Genomic DNA, 21,635 nt, shown 5'->3' with positions numbered 1-21,635 from the left:
TTGACAAATAGTATGTTATAAAATTAGATATTATATACTATATATATTGTAGAATGTTAACAAAATGAAAAATCTTTACAGTCATTTTTACAGTATTTTACTGTCATCTCATAAAGCATAACTGATAAACAGGTGAATATTATTTTCGATTATTACTAATTTTCTGATAATATTTGGCTTTTTATCTCTTGAAGCTGATATCTCGGGATATCAGATATTTATTAACCCAAATCTGTTGGCGAGCATACTATATCGATCATACGACTCATACGACTTTATAAAAACTACATGCAACTGTAGCATACAGTTAAGCATTTGCATTTTTATTGTCCTTTTGTTTGATTCTTTTTTTTAATGATTCTTTTGTTTCCCCTCACCAAAACTCTGCGCTTTTATTTTGAAATCCAACCCAGTGACTTGACAACCCATGGATCCGCCCTTTTTTACAGAGGTAGCCATGGACACCGCGCGAGAGCGAGTCAGCCCCGTAGAGTTCTCACAGCGAGTGTTTCCGCTCACCTAAAATAAAGAGCTGGCTGAGTCGAGGACAGGGGACGAGCGGAGCGGCACTGACGGAACTTGACGCCGAGGACGTCGTATTTTTATATATCTATACTCAGGTCCGAGCGTCTCCATTTATACAGTCCTTAATGCCTCGAATGTGAATATAAGAGAGGAGGGCTCGCCGCCGCTGGTAACCTTTACGTTGGTGAGTCTTGAACGTATTTTCGCCAGCTAAGCACACACAGGCCACACGAGAGCTCTTGCTCTTCTCTCTCTTCTGTCTCTGTCTTTCTTTCTGTCTCTCTCTGCCCGTCGGTATTTGGTCATTACATAATAATTATAATAATAACCAGGAAAAAGCGTAACCAGTCTTAGGGTCACGCTTACTAACTCGTTAGTGTAAGTAATTAGTTAGATTTTTTTCCTTTTATTTTTTGTTTAACAAACGAGGTCGATTATTAAACTAAGCTAGCGTATGATAAACGTAGTTACTGTTTGGCTAAATGTCATTTTTTTTTTCTCTGACGGTCTCTTGGATATAAGTTTGAAACTGTGGAAATATCTCACCTTGACTTGTCAGATACAGTGAAACAAAGAGCAAATTGTCTGTGGTAGCTGGTGAGTCCCGTCTAACAGTTACCCACTGTAACAACGTTACAGCTGGTCATGTGAACAAAAAAAGGAACGAGGAAGCAAGAAGTCTGCTTGTATTGTGTTGTTTATGGTGCATACATAAGAGGCTGAGTCGGTGAAGAACCGGGTACATCCAGGTGTATTGCTTGTTTGAATCGTGTTGTTTTCTCTTTTTATTCAGCTTTTTTTTGTTCCCGTGGCATTGGCAGCCCACCACACTCTTTGTTTAAATACCTCACTGTACAGTTGCACGTGTTGAAGCGTGTGACTGCCGTAGGACTGCTAAAAAGAGCCAGCTGACCACATTTGATACAGTTGCAGAGATGCATCTTTGAGCTATTATTTGTCTCTCTCTGTGTGTGTGTGTGTGTGTGTGTGTGTGTGTGTGTGTGTGTGTGTGTGTGTGTGTTTGCGCTGGGGGGGGGTCTCTCGTTCCCAGCAGTGCAGTTTCCCACCCCACGCTTTTGTTCCAGTAAAACTTTTTTTTTTTTTTGTCGTTTCCTGTTACTAGGGAAAGGGTAAGATGTGACACTTGACCCAAAGCGGAGAGCAGGGAAGTTCAGATGTGAACTGTTGTGTTTATACCGAAGATCAGAGTCTGGGAAGTATTCAGGTTCAATTTCCTATTGTGGTCTCTTGATAATACAAGGCTGAGAAATGTTTTGATCCGATCTCTGTGCGCCACCTTCTTATTGTTTTGGTCGTTTCATAACATACACCGTATACAGTAGGCCTTTATTTAAGCTCAGATTTTCAGTCCAGTTATTATATTTTGTAGATCATTTTAATAATTTTTACCTTTCTATTTTTGTTTTAATATAAATACAGCATTTCATATCATGTAGACATCCCAGACTTTTTAAACATGCACCAAAGTTTTTGTCTTTTTCAAAAGTTTTTGTTTTTTATTAATATGTTTCAGTTATGTGCAAAACATTTTTATCACGCTAGTTAAATGATTTACTCTAACATGTGTACAACATGCTGTGAATAGCACTTTCCTGCCTACTAGCTACTTTATTGAGCAGGTCAAGGTTCAACAGTAAGTTGTTTGTGCCCATCCCTCGCTCGGTTTGCTCTTTAGAAATCCAGCTTACAGCTTCCATCTGCTGTCAGCTCATGTTTTATGTGAAAAGACTTCAGTACATTAACTAATATGATGGGCTTATTGCCCCAAAATTTCCCAATATTTCATAATGCTGTCACACCTGCTAGTTGTTGTTCAGCGATACCCAAATGTTTGCGTCTAATTCCTAGAGCTTATTTTTGTTGGATAGGTTTTTTCAACAGAATTAAGGCGTGAGATGAAAGGCTGTTTTTCTTTGCTGAACTCACTCATGTTCTTTATTTATTTATTTATTTCCCCCATTGTTTAGACTGACTAGTTTTGTTTTCATGCATTGTACAAGCCCTAGCATCCGCAGAATAATGGATATACAATGTGAAGCTTTAATGGTTCTTAGTTTAAAGGACATTATGTAACTGCAGTGAAATTTTTATAACTCCGGGCCCTGAGTTTGGGGGCGTTTTCTGTTTTGACAACATACCTAGAGAAAACACATTGTGAGTATAAATGAGAGTACTGCTTTTGCCTTAAATCCTTTCCTCATCTTTCACCACTATCATATTTCCCCCTTTTTTCCCTTGTTTCTTCTTCTTTCTCTCCTTCATCTATCTCTGTCTCTCTCTCTCTTACCTTGCGGCAGTACAGAGGGATGCTGAGGCACTGTGGGGTTTAACACTATCGTACTTAATAACAAAGGGTCCTTTCTCTTCTGCCATGCAGAGCCCCGTTTCTGGGCTCCCTTCATAGGCCCACGTAGGCTCTACCAGCAGCAGCAGTAGCACGGAGGGCTATTGGATGGAAATCTCCTCTGGGCTGTTTCTTTGGCGCACTGAGTCCTCTCTGTTCCCGGACACATGCCTGTGCTGCTGCTCTCTCCTTGGCTCCCTTTGCATTCCAGGAGCCTCGGGCAGCTGAAAAACTGCAGTAGCAGTCTGCTGACTGCCTGGTTGGCTCATTGGTGTCTCAAGTGGAGAGTTACATAGTTTTTCCCCCCAAGTTCAAGACTATACACTCTGAAAATGTGTTTATGTTTTTAAAACCTCAACTTCTTTAATGTGCTAGACCTAAGTATGGCCTACAGATGTAACACATGGAATGAGATAAACGACCAAGAAATGTCCAAATGACTCATGAAGTGCAGTTTTAAACTTGAGTGATGTCATGATCCAGTTTTTTCCATTTGATAGCCATTCCTTGGTTTTGGGTATCTGCTAAGACAGAGTACTTATCCAGGTCCAGTGTTAAATTACCACACTTTTTTTTCCTCACACTGAAAAAGAGACTGGGAATCATCCTTTTATTGGGCTTTACACAAAGATTTTATTTTCTAATGTTGTAAAATAAAACTTGATGGATGAATTTGTTGAAGAATATAAACTTACCTAATTTTTTTTTTTTTTTTAGTAAAGTAATGCATAAAAGAACAGACCAAACACAACTGAAGTTACAATTTTATATATCTTATTTGCCAACATCTCATTTCCACTCAATTGAAGAGAAAGTCATGGTAGTTTCTAGTTTATTTAGTTTTTTTTTCCGTCTTTTTTTTTTTTTGCCTCTTTGTACACACACAATGCGGAACTGACAAGAGATAGCTGAAGTGAAATATTAATCTAGTTCAGTGTGTTACTGTAAGTGTAATAAAAGCTTACAGAAACAACATCCTTCTAGTTTCTACCTTATATAATGTCTCTCCCAGCACAGATAACGAGAGCAAAACTAAAAGGGAGAGAAGACAAAAAACTGTCTGAGCTTTTCACTTGACCACAGTTTGCACGTAATGAAAAACGTCTGCAAACGTATAAAGAAAAGCTGTCAGTTTAGCAGGCATGAAATACATCCAAATCGCTCGCTCTTTTGCTGTTAGCTCTTTTCAGCTCTGCTGTTGTCACATAAACATAGAACAACAGTTAAAATATTTGAATAGATTGGTGCAGAGACTGGGAAGTTGTCACTGATAGTCAATATCTGATTACAATATTGGATCGTTGCATCCTTAGTCTTCTTAATCAGACTTTGTGGTGCAGATTGAAAATTTTGGTCAATAGACTTCCTTGTCTATTAACTTAATGGCAAGCTAGAACTGCCCGTACCAGTTTTGTTGGTTGGCTGTTCTTGCCACTTCATGTCCTCCTGCCTCAGAATGCTGTTACAGTATTGTTTACTGTATCTCATTTTTATGGGGGGTTGGTATGTTTTCTGAAACTCACACAGTTTTTTCCTTTTATTTGCCTTTTTCGTTGGTATATATAATTTGATAGTGATATTTAGTATAATAGTATAATGTAAAGTAGTTATACTCTAATAATTCCTTTAGAAGTCAACCATTTATATTGGTTTGATTTCTAATATTTGCTATCTTTAAAGACACTGTACTTTAGTTTCGGTCTCAATTGCTTTGTTAGTACTGTGCAGCTTCTGGCAGGAAGTGTTTTTGTGTGCAGGTTGATTAAAAAAAAAGGTGTTTCAGGAAACTTGAGGTTGAAAATAGAAGCACATTCTTTAATGTGATGTTTCAAGCTTAACATCTTTTGCTGCATTTGACAGGAAACCCACACATTTGCATGGCAGGTTGACATCCAGACTTAAAGTATTCCTGTGCTTTTAGCTGTCAACCTGCCTGCTCTGCTATTAATCAATTAAATATGTGAACGTAAAGTCAGTGCATTAGAAGATGTGCAAAAATTCCTTTCATGTTGTGAAAATGTCTTGTTATAGCTAATTGGAAGCTGTGCTTTTTAGGATACCCTAGAACAGACTTAATGACTTTCTCCTTTTTCAGACTCTCTTGTGTGAAAGCAATTAAGCTAATTCTGCTTTAGTTTTCACTTTGTAGACGTTCTGGCTGGTCAATACTATGCCCTCAGCTTTTTCAGGAGGTCAGTCCTGCATTTTAAATGCAGCCCTAAGCAGTTATTTAAACCTCAACAATTGCAGTTTTTTGTCTTTCCTTTGTGCAGTTTGTCCTTGATACTTCTAAAATTAACATTCATCTGTCAAAAAGATAATGAAGGGTCTCTATATAACCCGACAATAGCAGCCAGCATGGACAAATGAGAAAGCATCTATGGATCAAATGGCTGGCACAGATCCATTGCATGTGCTTTTGACTAGCTGCCCTTTGGCTCAATGCAGTGCCCAGACTGTCCTGCCAAAATTGACTTACGTCACTGTTTCCCACTGGCTTGCGCCACAGTCAGGTATGACTCTTCATCCCACTCTTAGGGGCATCAGAAAGATGGCAGGCAGTGGGTGGGCTGCTTTCCCTTGTTTGTGTTGGAAATTTGGAATATAGCCCTGTCCAGAGCACTCAAATGCTAAAACACAGGCGATTAGAAATACAATGTTGAAGTTAATTAGAACCTATCTAATCACCTTGATGCAGAAAGCACACTAAAAAACACATGACTCTCATTGACTTCTTAGTGAAGCAACGAGGAAGCAGCTATATTTTAATTAAACTGTCATATCTGCATCCTGTACCTGAAAAACTTAATAAGATTCCAGTATATAGTGTATATGTGCTTACAGTTACTTTCCTCTACACAGTCCAGATCATCTGCTGTGTCAGTGCCAGTGGCCATCCAGCAGATCAGCAATTAAATTTGCGGCTCTCTAAGTGCAGCCATGCCATTACTGTAGGCATTAGCTTCGCAGCCTTGTGGAAATGTAATGGGCCTCTGCCTCCTCTTGAGAATATTCTGCCTGCAGGCCATCTAGTTTCCCACAGAACAGAGCCGCTTCTACTTCATCCTAATCCCTCTGATGCAACATAAACAGCTCTATGTGCACCTGCATCTCATTTACGTAATGGTGTGTCGCATCGTATCACCTCAACCAACAAATGCTTTTAGGAAGTTATTTAAGTTGGTATCATGGAGAGATATTGGTGGAGAGAGGATGAGGTTGTTGCTCTCTATTTGCATATTACTGTTTAAAGATGTCTCACAGTAACTCTTGATGTCCTTCATGCTTTTGTTTGCTGTCTGCCCAGAGAACTAGGTGTCTGATTTTTGCATTTGCATCTTACCTTTAAAAAAAAAATATTTACAGCACTGATTTTGATTAAACTTTTTTATACAAGAAAAATAATCCGTAAGTATTATTTCCCGTCTCCAAGTAGTATAGGGAAAAGGAATCTGAACAGACTGATATCGTTGCCAATTTACAGTATATGGTAAACAAACTATGGGAATCATTTCTGAATGCATCACCTATTGCCATTATCTTTGCATACATTTTCCATCACACTCCATTGTAGTAAACAACCAACAGTATGGAATAGAATCACAGTTGAGGTGCACACATAGCATGAAAAAATCTTTAAGAACACTGTTTATTTAGATGTATAAATAATATTATGAAATATAAATAATATCCTTACAAATGTCTGAATTTTTGCTGATGCTGACTGCTTTAACAGCACAGTAGAGTGTGACTCACGATCTTCTGGAAATTAAACTTCTTTCATGATGATGGTTTTCTTAGACAAACTCCTTTTTTCCAGTCATCTGGGTCTTTGCAAAAGTTGCAGTTGTAATCACGCCCAAATTTTCTCGCTCACACACATTTTTAGCCTCTGTCTCCACCCCGCCCAGCCGCCAGTGTTGCTAACTCACCAGGAGCAGTGATCTCGTTACATCATCTACAACGGACTTTAACGTCTGGTTTATTTGGTTAGATGCTGTGGCAGAGCCAAGATTAGGGATCGAGTGGAGATAAGAGGAACACTGGCTAATGCTGGAGGATCCTAATAATAGATCAAACAAATGAGGAGGAAATGGACGTAGAGTCATTCATGCAGTTATTAATATTAGGAATTCAGCTGCTGTTTAATAAGATGCAGGTCAGGGCTTCACTTTGTGACTCTGTCTTCCAGCCTGTGCACTGTGGCTATCTCTTAATTCCCTCCTGTCTCTCTGTGTTGCTTGTGGTTACGTAATCCTCGCTGAATGTTGATAGTAATCCGCGCTCTTCCTCCCCCCTCCTCATACCTCTCTGTCCCTTCCTGTCTGTGTGGCCTGCACAGGTTAAGCCATAGAGGACTCTCCCTGGTTGTCGGAGGAAAAGATGTGCGATGGAATGGTAGCGTTTCAGACGAGAGCCCTGTCCTCCTCTTCTTCATCCTCTACCTCCTCCTCCTCTCCAGCTCACAGGCTGGCTGCCTCCGTGCTTATCCTCCTCTTCATCCTGCTCCCTCATGGTCACGCATCAGGTAAGTCACATGCTCATGGCTTTTTGAATTCTCTGCCTTTTCTCTCACATGATACACATCAAATAAACTGTTATCTTTGCCTGTCTCTTGTGAATTGATTGAGGTTATTTTCCCCTCCTCCCACAGGTCAGTTAGATTAAATCGTCTTCCTTTACCCTTGGGTTGGTCAGGTTCAGAGCGGCAGCTAAGAGCTCAGTCCCACACGCTCTGTGAATCCATTCACTGTCCTAATGAGTCACAACAGTTTTCCTCCTCTATCGAGTGAAACAGAGAGATGCGGTCACATTTCTGTCATAAGGTTTTAATCAACCATGACATTTAGAACCCTCCGAGAGCTTTTGGCACAGCTAGACAACTTTTGTTATTGCCCCACAACAACCCTCAGATCAGGTTTGGCGTTTTACCCTGAGGTCCTACATTATTTGGGAAGTGTCAGGTTTTAAAACTGAATTCATTGTTGTCTAATGGAGGGAAATTTGGTCTTGCACGTGGTAAACAGTAACATAATACAGGAACTATAAAGCTGATGTCCTTTGTTTCCTCTAAAGAAGTGTAATGTCGATGCTGTGGACTTGCTGAACCCCTCCACTTGTGCCAGCTTTCTTTTCTCTTCCAATCTTCCAGTCCCCTCCCCCCTACATACACACAAAACACAACCACACTCACATGCACTTTCCACACATAGCCAGCTTGTGAAATGTGCCAGATGTCCTTGCCACAGAGTGCAAGCATACTGTGCGAGCGTGTGTGTCTGTGTGTGTGTCTGTGTAAGGAGTGGTTTAAGGCTCTCAGATGTTTATGAGCATTAATTGATTTTCTTCTTTAATTCCTTAAATAAATAGTGTGTTTATGAGAGTCAGAAACAGCAACAGTAGGAGTATAAAACGAGGGAGATGTGCCGTTGAGCAAGGGAGGAGGGGATTGCTAATGGCAACTGTATTATCTCTCGGTATGCCTTATGTAACACACATGACTCATGTTGAGCCCAGGGGGGCTGGTATCACGCTCACGTTCTGCGTCCAGCACACTCGCACGCACAGACTGTCTACCAATAACAACAAAAGTGTGTCCTCAAATCCCTAGCCCACGTGCTCAGGGTGCTGTAGAAGATTGTGTGTGCACACGCGTGTGTGTCTGTAATCAAGTATTTCTGTTTGCTGTTTTGCCTCCTGTAGGGCTGAACACAGATATTCGAGCCACTTCATTCTTTTTGACACAGAAAAAGGAAGTTGCGTGTTTAAGACTGTCAGTCAGCTTCTGGGAAGTCACAGCTAGTTCTCTATACTCCCAACATATATTTGAGCATAATATGAAGTGTCTTGATCCCTCCGACATACAGGAAAGAAAGGAAAACAATGCTTAGAAATGAATTAAAAGACAACACTGTGTTAATGAATCTCAACGTGAATGACTGTAATGAGTCTGTACTGCTGTTTAACTTGGTTCCAACAAAGGGTGTGCCACTAATGCTTGCCATGGCCATGTCAAATGATTCAATATTGGTATATGTGTACAAAACAATCCCTTTTTTAAATATATGGTAAATATTAACCTAAGTCTTCTATCCTCTTACTGCAAGCATATAAATGTTTGAATTAGGAGACAAATATTACTTTTTGATGAGTGTAAAACAGTCTGATTTGAGTCTGTGTTTGACCTCTGCAATGATGCATATTAGACAGTTGGAAGGATGTAGGCTCATTTAGTTGTTTATACAGCATTTCAGAGGATTGTTTTATGTAAGTAATCTTTGCATGACAATATCAGTCAGCTCAAACATAAATATAATCAATTGTGCACCCGTATGTCTCACATGGGATGAAGAGGACTAGTAGTATTATGTAAATTGTACAAAACAGTCAACATTTTTAAAGAGAAAGCTCTTGCTTTTTTTTTTTTTTTGAAGAGAGACATGCTTTTGTAGGCCAACAAACAGCCTACTGTAAAATAGTCTGCTGTGTGCACTACATTTCATGGAGTTTTACCATAATTCTGAAATATGTGTGTCGTCTGTCCATTCCATGGCCCTTCATTTGCTTCTGGAAAACAAATGTTGCACACCCTTGCTTCAGCACTACACTTTTAAGCTCTGTAGCATTCTAGTCTTGCTGTCTTTTTAGCAAGTTGCTTGGAGGAATCTGTATAAATCAAACTAAGTGTTGAAGTTTTATAGTAATTTTGTATATACTTTTTTCTTTCTTTTTTTTTAACTTCCACTTTTATGCAAAAAATTGTTTGTCATGCTGCAACTAGCTGTTCAGAAATGTAATGGAACATTTCAAACGCTGCTGCGTGTTAACTGATAAAAATCCAAAGGTTATTTTTAACTGTTGTAGCTCTGTGAGGTTTTTTTTTTTTTTTTTTTTTTTTTACTTCTGACCACTTCCTCACAGTACATAAGGCAGTGTTTAAGCTGACTCACAGTTCAAACGTTCAAGTGTCCTATAACACTTAATATTTTCCTCTTTGGCATTAATTAAGTCCAAATGAAGATTGGCTTATGCACAAGTTTTGGGGGGGGTTTCAGTACAATATTTCAGATTTCCTTTGAGGTTTCTGGGGTATATTTTCAATTCAAGCACCGTATTATAAATTTAAATATTTGATCACAATCACAAGGAACTTGTAATGAGCAATGAAACATTTAGAGGCTTAGCTCCTTAGTAAACAGAAATTGAAGCTCATTTCATTCTTCTTAATTGAGCCCAGATCGCACAAAGCAAGATGAACCTGATATTTATTGATGAGACTCTGGTAAACTATGTCAGGATTAAAAAAAAGAGAAAGAGAATTCAGCCAAGAAAAGTCATTGGAAATAATGGTAATACGGAGGGTTGGCTGTAAACATAAGTGCCATTAGAGCAAGACACGAGTTGCAGCATTTACAGCAGAAGTATGGTGTTAAATCTATAATTAGACAAATTACCATAAAAGCAAAACACTCATGTTAAAGCGTTAACGTCATCATTAGCTACTGGCCGTTTCCTTTCGCTCTCCTGCTCGACATACATAATTCACACAGGTAATCCCTTGACGTGTTCCAGGGATGGAGATTGCTGTGGAAATTTCATGAATATAAAATTTCATCACAGCCAACAGGCCTATTCCAGACTCCAGCAAACAGCAGTGTTGATGATGAATAGAAATGGATACTAGAAAATATACTATAGTCCATTTAAATAGAAGTTTACACTACAGCAGAGAGCAGCATCAGATTTCTACTTCAAGTCTGTGTAGGTTTTGTGGATATAACTCTTTTAGGAAATTTGACCTTTAGCTGATGGAGAGAGAAAATGATAGACATTAACCGTTTGAATGTGCTTTGCCTGTCTTTGGTTCCTTTAACACGTCCGGGAAAAGCTTTAAGCGCCTGTATTTTCGGCCTCATGTTCTTTCTGGGAAAGGTCAGGAGAACAATTTGTTGTAACTGCTAATACAGCCTGTTAGAAAGTAGTTGCAAAGCCTTCAGAGTCTAGGTATTTTTAAAACTGGCTATGTCTTGTCTTTTGTCATGTCTTTTATATCTGTCGTTCAGCTGTTCATTGTAAACAAGATTACCAGGAGGTTATCTTCTGGGTTAATGTAAATGGCTCTCTGGGATTTGTGTTTGTGATTGCTTCACATGATTACATTTGCGTTTATGATTCTCGACATTCTTCCCAAAGTAGCAACATACTAAACAAAACATCCTATTCATTGAAGCAGGGTGCCAGTAAACAAACATGGCTACGAAGCAGCACCTTGGGTTTTGTGTATGCAAAGGATAAATAGCATCAGTCTGGAGGATTTTCAGGGCACAGTGCAAACGCTGCTTGTTTCATGTCTTTTCTGAGTCTATCTGACATCCCACTATGCTAGCTCCACAGAGCTCAGTTCCTAATATGGTGTCAATTCCTAACAGTAAGCCTTTGTGGTTTGTTTCAGAGGAAGTGGGCCCAGACAGTGAGTCAGAAGTGAAAGAGCAAAGATGGAAGCTCAGAGGGTCTATTCACATAACTGCATACTGCATGTTTTCTGATCTAAATGTGTTGTGTATCAGGAGCCAGAAAGTCTATAACTTTCCCAGTTAAATAGATAAATATTGCCCCCCCCCCAAAAAAAAAATTAAAAAATTATCCTCTGAAGTTGAGTTAAAGCTGTACATGAAAGCACTAGCAAGGACCAGAAACAAGCCCGCTGTGTGCTCTGTGTGGTGGTGACGTTAATGTATGTTCATGTGTGAGAAAAGGAAACGGCTCTCCAGGGCTCTGGGAAAAAAAAAGGTATAGGATAAAGAAAGTGGTGGAGGGAAGAGGGAATGAGAGCAGGACAGGGTCCAGAGGGCTGCATTTCTAATTTCCTTTGTAATTTGTGTTTGTTTTTAACAGTCGATTGTTGTGCATTCGTGGAGTAAATACATTTTTCTCTGCCTCATCAAGAGCTATTGTGCTCATAAATCCATTTTTCTTGGCATGTCATAAATCAGTCCAACCCAAGGAACTTTTTTTCTTGAAGGCTCAGTTTTAAGTCTTAAAGAACAAGACTTGACAACTCTCCTCTCTCTATAATAATGGAGTAGACTCTAGTGGCTAACATAGCGTCATTGCTCTGACCACAGAGGAAAATATCTGAATGGGCCATGCCCTACTTCTTGCATCTTCAAACAGGATAAGTCTTTGAAACTTGTTGCTCTATGTAGCAACAAAATGTTGTGTGTGTGTGTGTGTGTGTGTAACAAAAAGACCACAGTGTGTGAGTCTCCTTCCACACTATTGGGTTCCAACCATCACAGAAAGTTTGCTAGATAGGCTGGGTTTACAAACAGTGCAGCCCAAGGGAGGGGGAACAATTGTTCCTATGCAATTAACTCTTCAGAAAAGCCCCCTAAAGTCCTGTTAGCAAGGCGGTTGCAGGCAGGCAGGAGTAATCCAGCACACTGGCTACTGGGTCCTTACTGAAATGTGAGAACAAAGAAGGCTTTTAGCCCTCTATAGCCCAAATCACAGCAAGCTGCACCTCCGCTAGATCACCACTCAGCAATTAGGACTGCTAACTCAAGTCTGTGTGTGTATGTGACTGTGTGTTGAACACACTAGAGCCTTTTTTTTATATGATGTCTCTCTTCTTCTCTCTCTCTCTTTCTCTCTCTTCCACTATGTGTAAAGCCAGCCATTAGCCAGGTGAGACTGGAACCCATTAGCAGCAGTCTGGTCGAATGCAGCAGCCTTTCTCTTTCATTACCTGTGTGTTTATCACTTGAGCCATCAATCTCTGCTCTCATCTTGTGTCATTTAACAGCTCTACCAACCAATCAAGCCCTAAGGGGAAACTTTAAATGCCTCACCAGACAAAGAAATACTTCATGAAAACAGATGCTGCAGTGTGGACAGGCGATGCAAGACTATCTCATTCACTTTAAAGTGTTGACCAGACAGTTCCATTACTGGTACACATCCCAGATGGCCAGGATTATTGTTAGCTACACAGTGCTGCCTCCCAGCTTTTTGCCACTAAGCTTGTCACAATGTGTGATTTACATTTTTTTTCTTTAGTGTTTATCTGTATTTTAAATTTTCTTCCCACTGATTTTGGTGCAGTTTTTGGTTAACATGTATATTGTCCTGTCCTTAAGATGTTTGACTAGCCCTTTGCCGTTGACAGATGTTTCATCATAAAGGTTAATGAATGTCAAACAAGGAAGTAGTGGTACAAGCGCACCACCAGTAATGTACAAAATGATAATGTACAAAATGTACACAAAGCTGCTTTTATAACGTAACCTCATTCTTACTGGTTACACCTCAGGCTGATGTAGTGTGTGTTGTGTTAAAATCTATGCAGTTATCATGATTAAAACATGGCGCTTTGTTGTTTAAAGCTTTGGTTTTGGGCCTCTTTTCAAAAACTGAGAATCATTTTGAAGCAACATTAAGGCTGTGGAGAGGAGAGGCGGTTTGTAAATTGTTTTCCAGTGAGATGTGTGTGGTTGTCTGAAGCAGCAGGCAGTCATAATGATTTCCAAAGGGCCTCATCTGAGGGACCAGCCTGCTGAGTAGAGGACATCTCTGACTAATGAGCTGCTAAATATATCCCCCAGTCTCCTGTCTTGTGTTGCTTTTGCTTCTGCTTTTTTCTTTTTGTCATTTATTCACTCAATTTTTCTTAACGTGCATTAACTCCCAATGTTTTTGCCCACCTTTGTGAATTTCTGTTTTCTGTTTCATGTTTTTTTTGTTTGTTTGGGTTTTTTTTTTGGCTTTGCATTGTCAAGCTGTCAAACCTTTATGTTAATCTCTTTCTGTCGTTGACTCTTTTTTTTTTTTTTTTTATCGAAGTTCAGTCTCCTTTTTTTTCTGCCTTGTCTTTTTTCCCTCCTGTCTCGCCTTAACTTTGATGTGTGTTTTTCAGGCCCACTGAAATGGTGTGGGCTGGGGTTTTTTTCCTCCTTTTTTTTGTATCACACCGTTAGTCAACAGCAACATCCTGTTCAAACAAGTTCATCAGCTTACACATAAGGCTCCGAGCATCCCACACACATATGCTGAATCTGCCAATGGTTGAGACATCCAAGCTGTTTCAAACTGTGAGCAATCGTCATGAGCGCACATGACGTGGGTGCACCGTGCATCGTGAATGGTTTTCTGTGTAGCAGTATGGAAGGGTAAAATGGAACTCACACTTAATCTCATGAAAATGTCGGCAGGATCAAGAATTGCTGCAAAAGTGTTATCACTACTACAAATACTCTACATGGTTTAGGGAACGAAGCTGACCAGGTTAGCTTTCACTGGACTAAGACAACTTATCTGTTCTGTTGTTGACTTGGACAGCAGCAGACAGTACAAACCGGTACACTGAAGTGGAGTCTTTACACATCTGCATGGAGCCTTGCACTACATGTTTGATAATGACCTTTATCTCATCAAGATCCTAGCTTAATAGAGGAACGGAAACTCTAGCTTGCCTTCAATATATGCAATGACTTTACAGTGTGCACAATCTGACACTGAGTTAACGTCGAGAAAAGTTCGGGAATTTGGTTTTAGTGATAGGGGCCAATGATCAGCTTTCTGCTGATTTGACCAGTCCCCATAATATAATTGGAAAAACATTGTTATCTTGCTTTGTAGCTCAGTTGATCTCTGAGACTGTTGGCAAATAAAGCGGCACTTCCTGTTGTTGCGTGTCAATGAGGCCTTCCAACGCATCGCCATTTGAAAGCTTTTACCATGAAGCAGAACAGCGACTACAACTCCAGAACATAGAAAGATACTTGGCTATACAGAAATGTTTTTTGTCCTTTTACCTCAGCAGTAGCTCTTTTAATGGTGCCTATCATGTTTCAGCCAAAACTGCAAAAGTGAAGTACATTGTTGATATGTGCAGTGTATGTTCAAGCCTCAACATGTGGAGCTGTGGCGAGGCAGTGAAAATGGGAGAATAATGCACTGCCTCCCACACAAACCCTAACTGTTAATTCAGCTTTACTGCAACTCTTCCTTAATCTCCAGCTTTCATTTTAAAAAATCAACTGGTTTAATAACTAAATAACTTCTCCAAAGTGCATGTTGGCTGCTCAAACACAGTCACTCTCATGCAGAAAAAATGGAAAGCAAGATAAAATTCGTCTGACAGATTTGCTGTTATTGAGCCAAGGGGAAGGGCTGGGCTGTACATGTGCTATCCTGCTGCATGCATGCCGCTTGTTGTCATGGGTGGAGGTGCTGTACAGCTGTTTCTCTTTAACCAACTGAAATGCAGTTGGTTAAAGAGACTCTTATCTGATGTTCCTGCACAGAGAAATCAGAGAAATACCATCGCTTGATTTTGCACATGCTTTCAGTATTGAAAACGCTTCAGTATTATTTGTGGTTACCGTTTTGCAGGCCTGAAATGGGTTCTCACATAAAGCACATCCCCTTAGTCTCACCCTCTTGACACGGCTACTGACTTTGCAGTGAATACATTGTATGAAACTTGGCTGTGGTCTCAGGAGAATGTCCCAATTACCAATCAGCATTTCCTGTCTATTTCTCATTATTTCGTGTTTTTTTTTCTTTTCTTTTGTCTTGTCTCATCGCTCAAACTTTAAACAGCCCATTAGTTGGAGTGTTGAGATATTTCGTGGCCAGTTGGCTTAGGTCCACTCTAATGCCCTCTGTGCTTATTACGTAATTTGTAAACAGCTCTCTGTGACAAACAGCAGCCAAATGGTGAAAGTGTTTGTTTATGCTACCCTGGAATCCATTTGGATAATTGTGTTAGCATTTACGGGAAGCCGGCTTGTGTATATCCTGAATATCATAGTTTTGTATTTGCATATCTATTTGTATAGGTGTCTTCCATCTATCAGAGTCAAGAAATGTCTTTTAAATTGCTTATTTTGTCTGACAAAGTGTGAGCCAACACACCTAGATTTAGAAATCATGTGTTGTTTGGCTCCTCGTTTTCATGCAATGAATTTGCTAAATATGTTTAAATTGAACAGCTGGGGTTTGCATATGTAGGCTGAAGTTATTACTACTAGTTGTTCATGTCGCTGCGCTGGAGTCCCACACTTTAGTTTTGATAATGTATTTGGCACATTTTAAAATAACTAGAAACTTGTGACAATCTTAATGACTGGAGGCTTGGCTAACTCCTAAATGAGAACAATTATTCTATTGTTTGTGTAAGTAAATGACTTATTTGTTGTTCATTGTTTTGTGCTTCCTCTTTGTGCTCTCATTCACAGAGCTAAAACGTAGTGTGGGTAAAGTTGCCCTCCTGGCCGCAGGGCCATTCAGGCTTTGAGTTTTATAACATAGCCATTCATGTCCATAAATGGCTATGTTTTAGGTCTACCCAGCAGTATAAACTGTACTTTGTAATTGCCTCATGATGATACAATAGTTATCTCTCCTTCTCTTTCTGGACCACTTACTAATAATAAATTAAAACCTGTGTTTCTTGCTTGAAACTCTGTTGTTTTGTTTTTACCATTTTTTCAAGCTATTATGTTTCTATATTCTTAGAAATACATCATTTTATATTCAGTGTTTTCCATCAGGGATGTTTGGCCAAAGAAATCAATTTAAAACTAAAGACTAGACTGGAATCATTTTGTATTTATTGCTGTTTCATACGAGCCTGGTATTTTTTGGTCGTGAATCATTTTTGTCTGTGTTGAATACAGGCAGGAACATCTTTGCTTTATTACTCTATTCAGTAGGACTGACAGTAAGTGGAGATGTCATTATCAAGTTTATATTGCCCCTGATGAGTATACAGTTTCTGAAACATTTAGCCTCTGACATACTGAACACAATTCATTGCTTGCTAATATGTGAATTTAAAGTGCTGGCTGCTGTTTCTTTGTAACAGTTGTATCTCTGATTAGGAGATAAGGTTGCCTCTACTATACACAGAACAAACAAAGGGTATAAATGGATAAGGCTTTACAGTAAATAGTCTATCGGAAAGTGTCTGGATTGTTCCCTGGGAAACCTTATGGGAAAATTAACTGATCGTTACAGCAGAGTAAACAGACTTGCAGTGTTTCTTCTTAGATTTGCCACAGGCATCCTTTGACGTTCTTAGCTTGTTATTAAGAGTGTTTGGTAACAGTTTAAGGTTTTATGCTGAGGAAATATGAAACACTGTGTTGTCAGCTAAGTATGTTAAGTATATGGGCCAACTGTTACAAAAAATGTGAGGCACACATGGACAACAAACAGCATACCACTTCTATCAGCAGAGCAGGCTGCAAGTGTAAAGAGGTGACACACACTCATGCTTGATGCCATTTGTCCACCCTCTCGGTGACTTGCTCAAGCAGTTGCTCTGTCTTCGTCCAGTTGGACTTCATGACGTTGGTGGTAAAAGCGAGGCTGCAACAGTGACTGCATTGTCTGAGTGTGGGTAACATTGTTTCCCTGCCTTTCTCTTTTTGACAGGTATAGGATACCATAATCCTGTATTACCCGATGTTGACATAACAGAAGTAAACATTTATTGTTCTTGCTAAGTCTTCCAGTGCTCTGCAATACAACTACTCCATTTATTCATGCTTTCCCTCTAGCCCAGAGGTGTCAAACTCATTTTAGTTCATGGGTCAACACGGTGCAATTTGATCTCAGAGGAGCCAGACAAGTAAAATGAGTGCATTAAAAAATCCCTTCCTTTCATTGAAAAGATGTATAAGTTACTTGTGAAACCACTGAGATTTAATGAGCCATTCATTCACAAAACACCCTGAAATCTCTTAATAAAAATAAGTGCAGTTTTGTCAGTATGTCTCAGATTACAAAGCTGTTCAGTGGAATACACTGAACCCTTTGGCCATATGTTGGACATCTCTAGCTCTAGCCAGTATGTTGTCTGTAATAAACTTGTGTCCTGTGCTTTTGCAGTGAACCTGTTAATGAAACAGCTCACGCAGGACTGAAAGGATGAGTTGGCCAGAAAAGAGCAGCCAGCTGCAGATTGAGCTTATGTCACGAGCACGAGTTTTATATAACATTTCTTTGCTATTATATAGGGCTGGGCGATATGACCCAAAATTCATATCTCGATATTTTTTAGCTGGATGGCGATATACGATATATATCTCGATATTTTTTTTAAAAGCCATAAGTTAAGAACAAAAAGAGAGTTCTTAGTCACACTGTGTCCCAGATGTCACACGGGCACTTTTATTTACATACAGCGTAGATGTACATGACGAAATTACTCAAAAATAAATTATCAGCATTTATTAAATAATCATGGTCCATAAATAAAAGAAAACAATGTTGTTTTTGTGCATAACAAAAAGCTCACAATTGTGCAGTCAAAATGTAAACTATAGAATGAGCATAATAACAAAGAGACAGATTTCACAGCTGCACCACGTCTCTGAACAGGTGCCATTTGTGGTCCTTATACACACATAGTACGGTAATATTACGTTGAAGCACAGTACGTATCACTCCGCGAGGCTCCTCCTCGGTAGCCGTAATCCTCCGACAATCCATCAAGCGGTGCAGCTCCGTAGCTTAGCAAAGTCATATTAAAACATTTTTTGACAGATTGCTGAGCGCTGTGTACCACATAAAATCGGTTCGCGGTCAGTAAGCACAACCAGAATTCATACATAAGGCGCACTGTCGATTTTTGAGAAAATGAAAATCGACAGTGCGCAGCCTCCGGGCTGCATGTCGTTAGCGCGGTTAGCTCGCTAACACGTTGACGCCGTCCAGCCCCATGCACGGGGCGATCCGCGGTAACTCGCTAACGGAGATTTTCCGCTTTCATCTTGTCATTCCTGCAGGTGAAGCTATGGGGGAGGGGGAGTTGTGTTCAGTGAAGGAGAGGCGAGGCCGAGTAACGTTGCGTAGAGACAAAAGTGGACGAAAGAGAGGCAAACCTGCAGCTCCACAAGTATAATTATAACGTAACATAGACTATATCGATATAAACGATATTGTCACATCTTATATCTCGTATGAAAATATATCGATATTTTTAAAAAACTCGATATATCGCCCAGCCCTACTATTATATCTCGTACACTGCTCTCAGCAGTGGCTCTGCTACTATTAAAACACCAGCATGCCAGCTCTGGTGAGCAGGGTTGGTGATTTCACCCTGACTTTCACCTTCAACAAATGTTCCAGGCTCAGCATTCATACCTCTTCAGGCTGTTAAGCTCACACTGTTGAAATATGATCAACCCACAGTTGCACTGACACTGCTTTGGTTAGGGGGGGTGTTTGTGTGTGTGTGTGTGTGTGTGTGTGTGTGTGTGTGTGTGTGTGTATGTGTGTGTGTGTGTGTGCCTGAACACATGCACGTGTATGTAGGAGGGGTCCCACACACTCTTTTGTTTTCCTCTGAAAGCTGAGAAGAAGGAATGTCTGCCTCCCAGCTGTCCTCAGCAATGAGGGTAACAGCAGAGCGAAGGGGGAGCTCACTGTTCGCCTCCTCTAACATCCTCCCATCTGTTACATGGAGGCTGAGAGTGAGTGTGTGTCTGTATGTTGAGGTCACACAATAGGGGTACTCCCCCTTGCCCTTACCCTTAGTCGCCTTGGCCTCTCATGCATATTTAACCCTTTAGATGCAAAGTTGTCTGTTGCCCTATTCAGAGGCACGCTGCTTAAATCTGTCACTGTGCCCCATCCCTCAATGAGCAGGAACAATGGGATGTATTGGCAGCACACGTGGCTTGCTAAATGCATTGCAACAGCAGGGGGTAATGGGTGTGGAGGGGGAGGATGCCTCTACCTGCTTAGAGGCGATGCAGCGTGGGTTAGTTGCTCTGGGGTGCAGCTGCAGGAAGATAAGTGGCGACTGGATGGCTAAGTTTTCTGCAAAATGCTCCTTTGGAGGCTGGCAGCTGTTTGACTCATGTTTTCTGGCAAGTTTCCTGTTTACCCTACAAATGACAACGTTGGCTTTGGCAGCAGTGTAGATAACCAATAGTGGTTGGCCTTGGAGAAAAACAAGTATAGCCTGACTGATGCTGGATCAGGGGATGGGGGTCGGGGGAAGCTGTGTTTATACATAGGGAGTAAAAATTCAGATTCTGATTGATATTTATACATCCAATCCCTTATCCAACTTAGGATTGGCCACCAGCTAAAAATAGACGTGCGCGTGTGTTATGAGATTCAGCCAAAGTAGCTTTAGTTTTTATCGACAATAAGGTTGATAACAGAAGTAGTGAAGATGATGCTGTCGTCGATTATAGTAGAGCTGGAGTCTCTTCAGAGGGAAACAATAGACAGCGCTGCAACCCACAGTTTTCTCGAGCTAACAATAGCAACACTCGTTACTATAAACACAATCAAAGCCTTTGAGGCGAGGAAAACTCTGATCTAGTTCTGGACAAATGTTAGCTTGGACAGCTCTCACCACAGGGATAAAATGTATGTGCAAGACACCTTGTGATATACCTGCAACCTCTGCTTACATAGTGAGTAGACTACTTGTATTTGTGAGTACTCAGGCTATTGTATAAAGGCAACATCACCTCCCTTTTCTTCATCCTCCACCTCCCTCCTTTCTTAAGTTCTTCCATCTTCCAGTTAAAGCTCAAGACATTGATCAGCAGCACCTTAAAAAATGTGTTTCATGCTTTTAGATTTCAGCTGTGTTTGAAATTTATTCCAATGCTACAGTAATAGAAGTTCACTGTTTTTTTTTTAAATATTTTTTTCTTTTGTTTCAAGATTCATTTCCAATATTTTTTTCTTTTTCATTTTTTGTGCTCTTTCTTTCTCTTTAAGCCCAGCCTTTACATATTCTAAGTGGAGTATGATTTGAGTAGGACTGTGTGTTTCAGTGTATCAGGGTTTTTAGTACAACAGGACACTGCTATTATCTGTCGCTCACATAACAAGCATCGGATGTTACATATCACCCACCTAGGTCGGCGTACTCGTTGTGTCACTGTATACTGTGTGAGATGTCTCTCTGCTTTGCTTGAGTGTGTGTGAAAGAATAAGTATTACACATAGGATGTTGTGTCACATTATGCAGAAGCAATGACTCATCTAATAACTTCTAGTTTTGTGCCTACATGACCAAATTATGAAATGCTTTCACTGTCAGGACTTCACAATACTAGGGTTTTTCCCAACACGTGGAAACCACTAAAGACATATTATCCTCCCACCAGATGAAAATAACCAAAAATTTTTGACCTTTTTAAGTGGAGTTTAATTTACCAAAGCATGGAATACATTTGATTAGCAAATGGCCAAAAATGCCAGAAAAATACACAGACTTCTGTTGCGTAAGGCACCCTAGACCAATTGATGTAATTATGTGCAGACCAGTCATGTTTATGAGGTCCATTATAAACCAGGAAAAATCTTTTACAAATACCAAATTTGGTAAAGTCAAAACTTTTACTGACCAGTTTTCTGTCAGTAATCATTTTAGTAATATTTTTACTTTTGTTAGACCTTTCACAATGACCACACTGTCAAATTTTTATTCTTTTTTGGATATTTAAAATGAATCATACCAGATTTTACCAATGGTAGAAATGAGTTGGCGAGACCACTAATTCTTTCCAATGCTACCCTCAACACAGGCTCTGGTGTACTGTACTGTACTCTAATAACAACAGCTTGGCTAAAAATCCCACGGATTAGCAGGAGAGACAGGGGAACGTGGCAAAAAACAAAAAAACACCCATCCCAAAAATGACAGCAACGTCGTCAAAAACAACAACAACAGAGGACTTGGAGGGAGGCCGAAAAATGAACA

At 40.0% G+C, this 21,635-nt stretch overlaps 2 protein-coding genes across 2 annotated transcripts in view; one reads left to right on the top strand and one right to left on the bottom strand.

Annotated features, from left to right (window-relative positions):
* LOC146371973 (acyl-coenzyme A thioesterase 1-like) overlaps positions 1 to 1,096 on the bottom strand; it is an 8,322-nt gene extending 7,226 nt beyond the window's left edge. The window contains exon 1 of the mRNA XM_084952226.1: positions 1,072 to 1,096. The gene's annotated coding sequence lies outside the window, so the exon portion shown is untranslated. The remainder of the gene's footprint in view (positions 1 to 1,071) is intronic.
* susd6 (sushi domain containing 6) overlaps positions 447 to 21,635 on the top strand; it is a 32,200-nt gene continuing 11,011 nt past the window's right edge. Inside the window, exons 1-2 of the mRNA XM_084952227.1 lie at positions 447 to 709; positions 7,233 to 7,418. Of these exons, the coding sequence (XP_084808353.1) occupies positions 7,274 to 7,418 (145 nt within the window). The 5' untranslated portion in view covers positions 447 to 709; positions 7,233 to 7,273. The remainder of the gene's footprint in view (positions 710 to 7,232; positions 7,419 to 21,635) is intronic.

Source organism: Perissodus microlepis, chromosome 15 (genome assembly GCF_051167445.1).
Source record: "Perissodus microlepis isolate ML-2025 ecotype Zambia chromosome 15, ASM5116744v1, whole genome shotgun sequence".
Lineage (NCBI taxonomy): Eukaryota > Metazoa > Chordata > Actinopteri > Cichliformes > Cichlidae > Perissodus > Perissodus microlepis.
The sequence above is the reverse complement of the archived record's forward strand: the minus strand, read 5'-3'. Positions and strand labels throughout refer to the sequence as shown.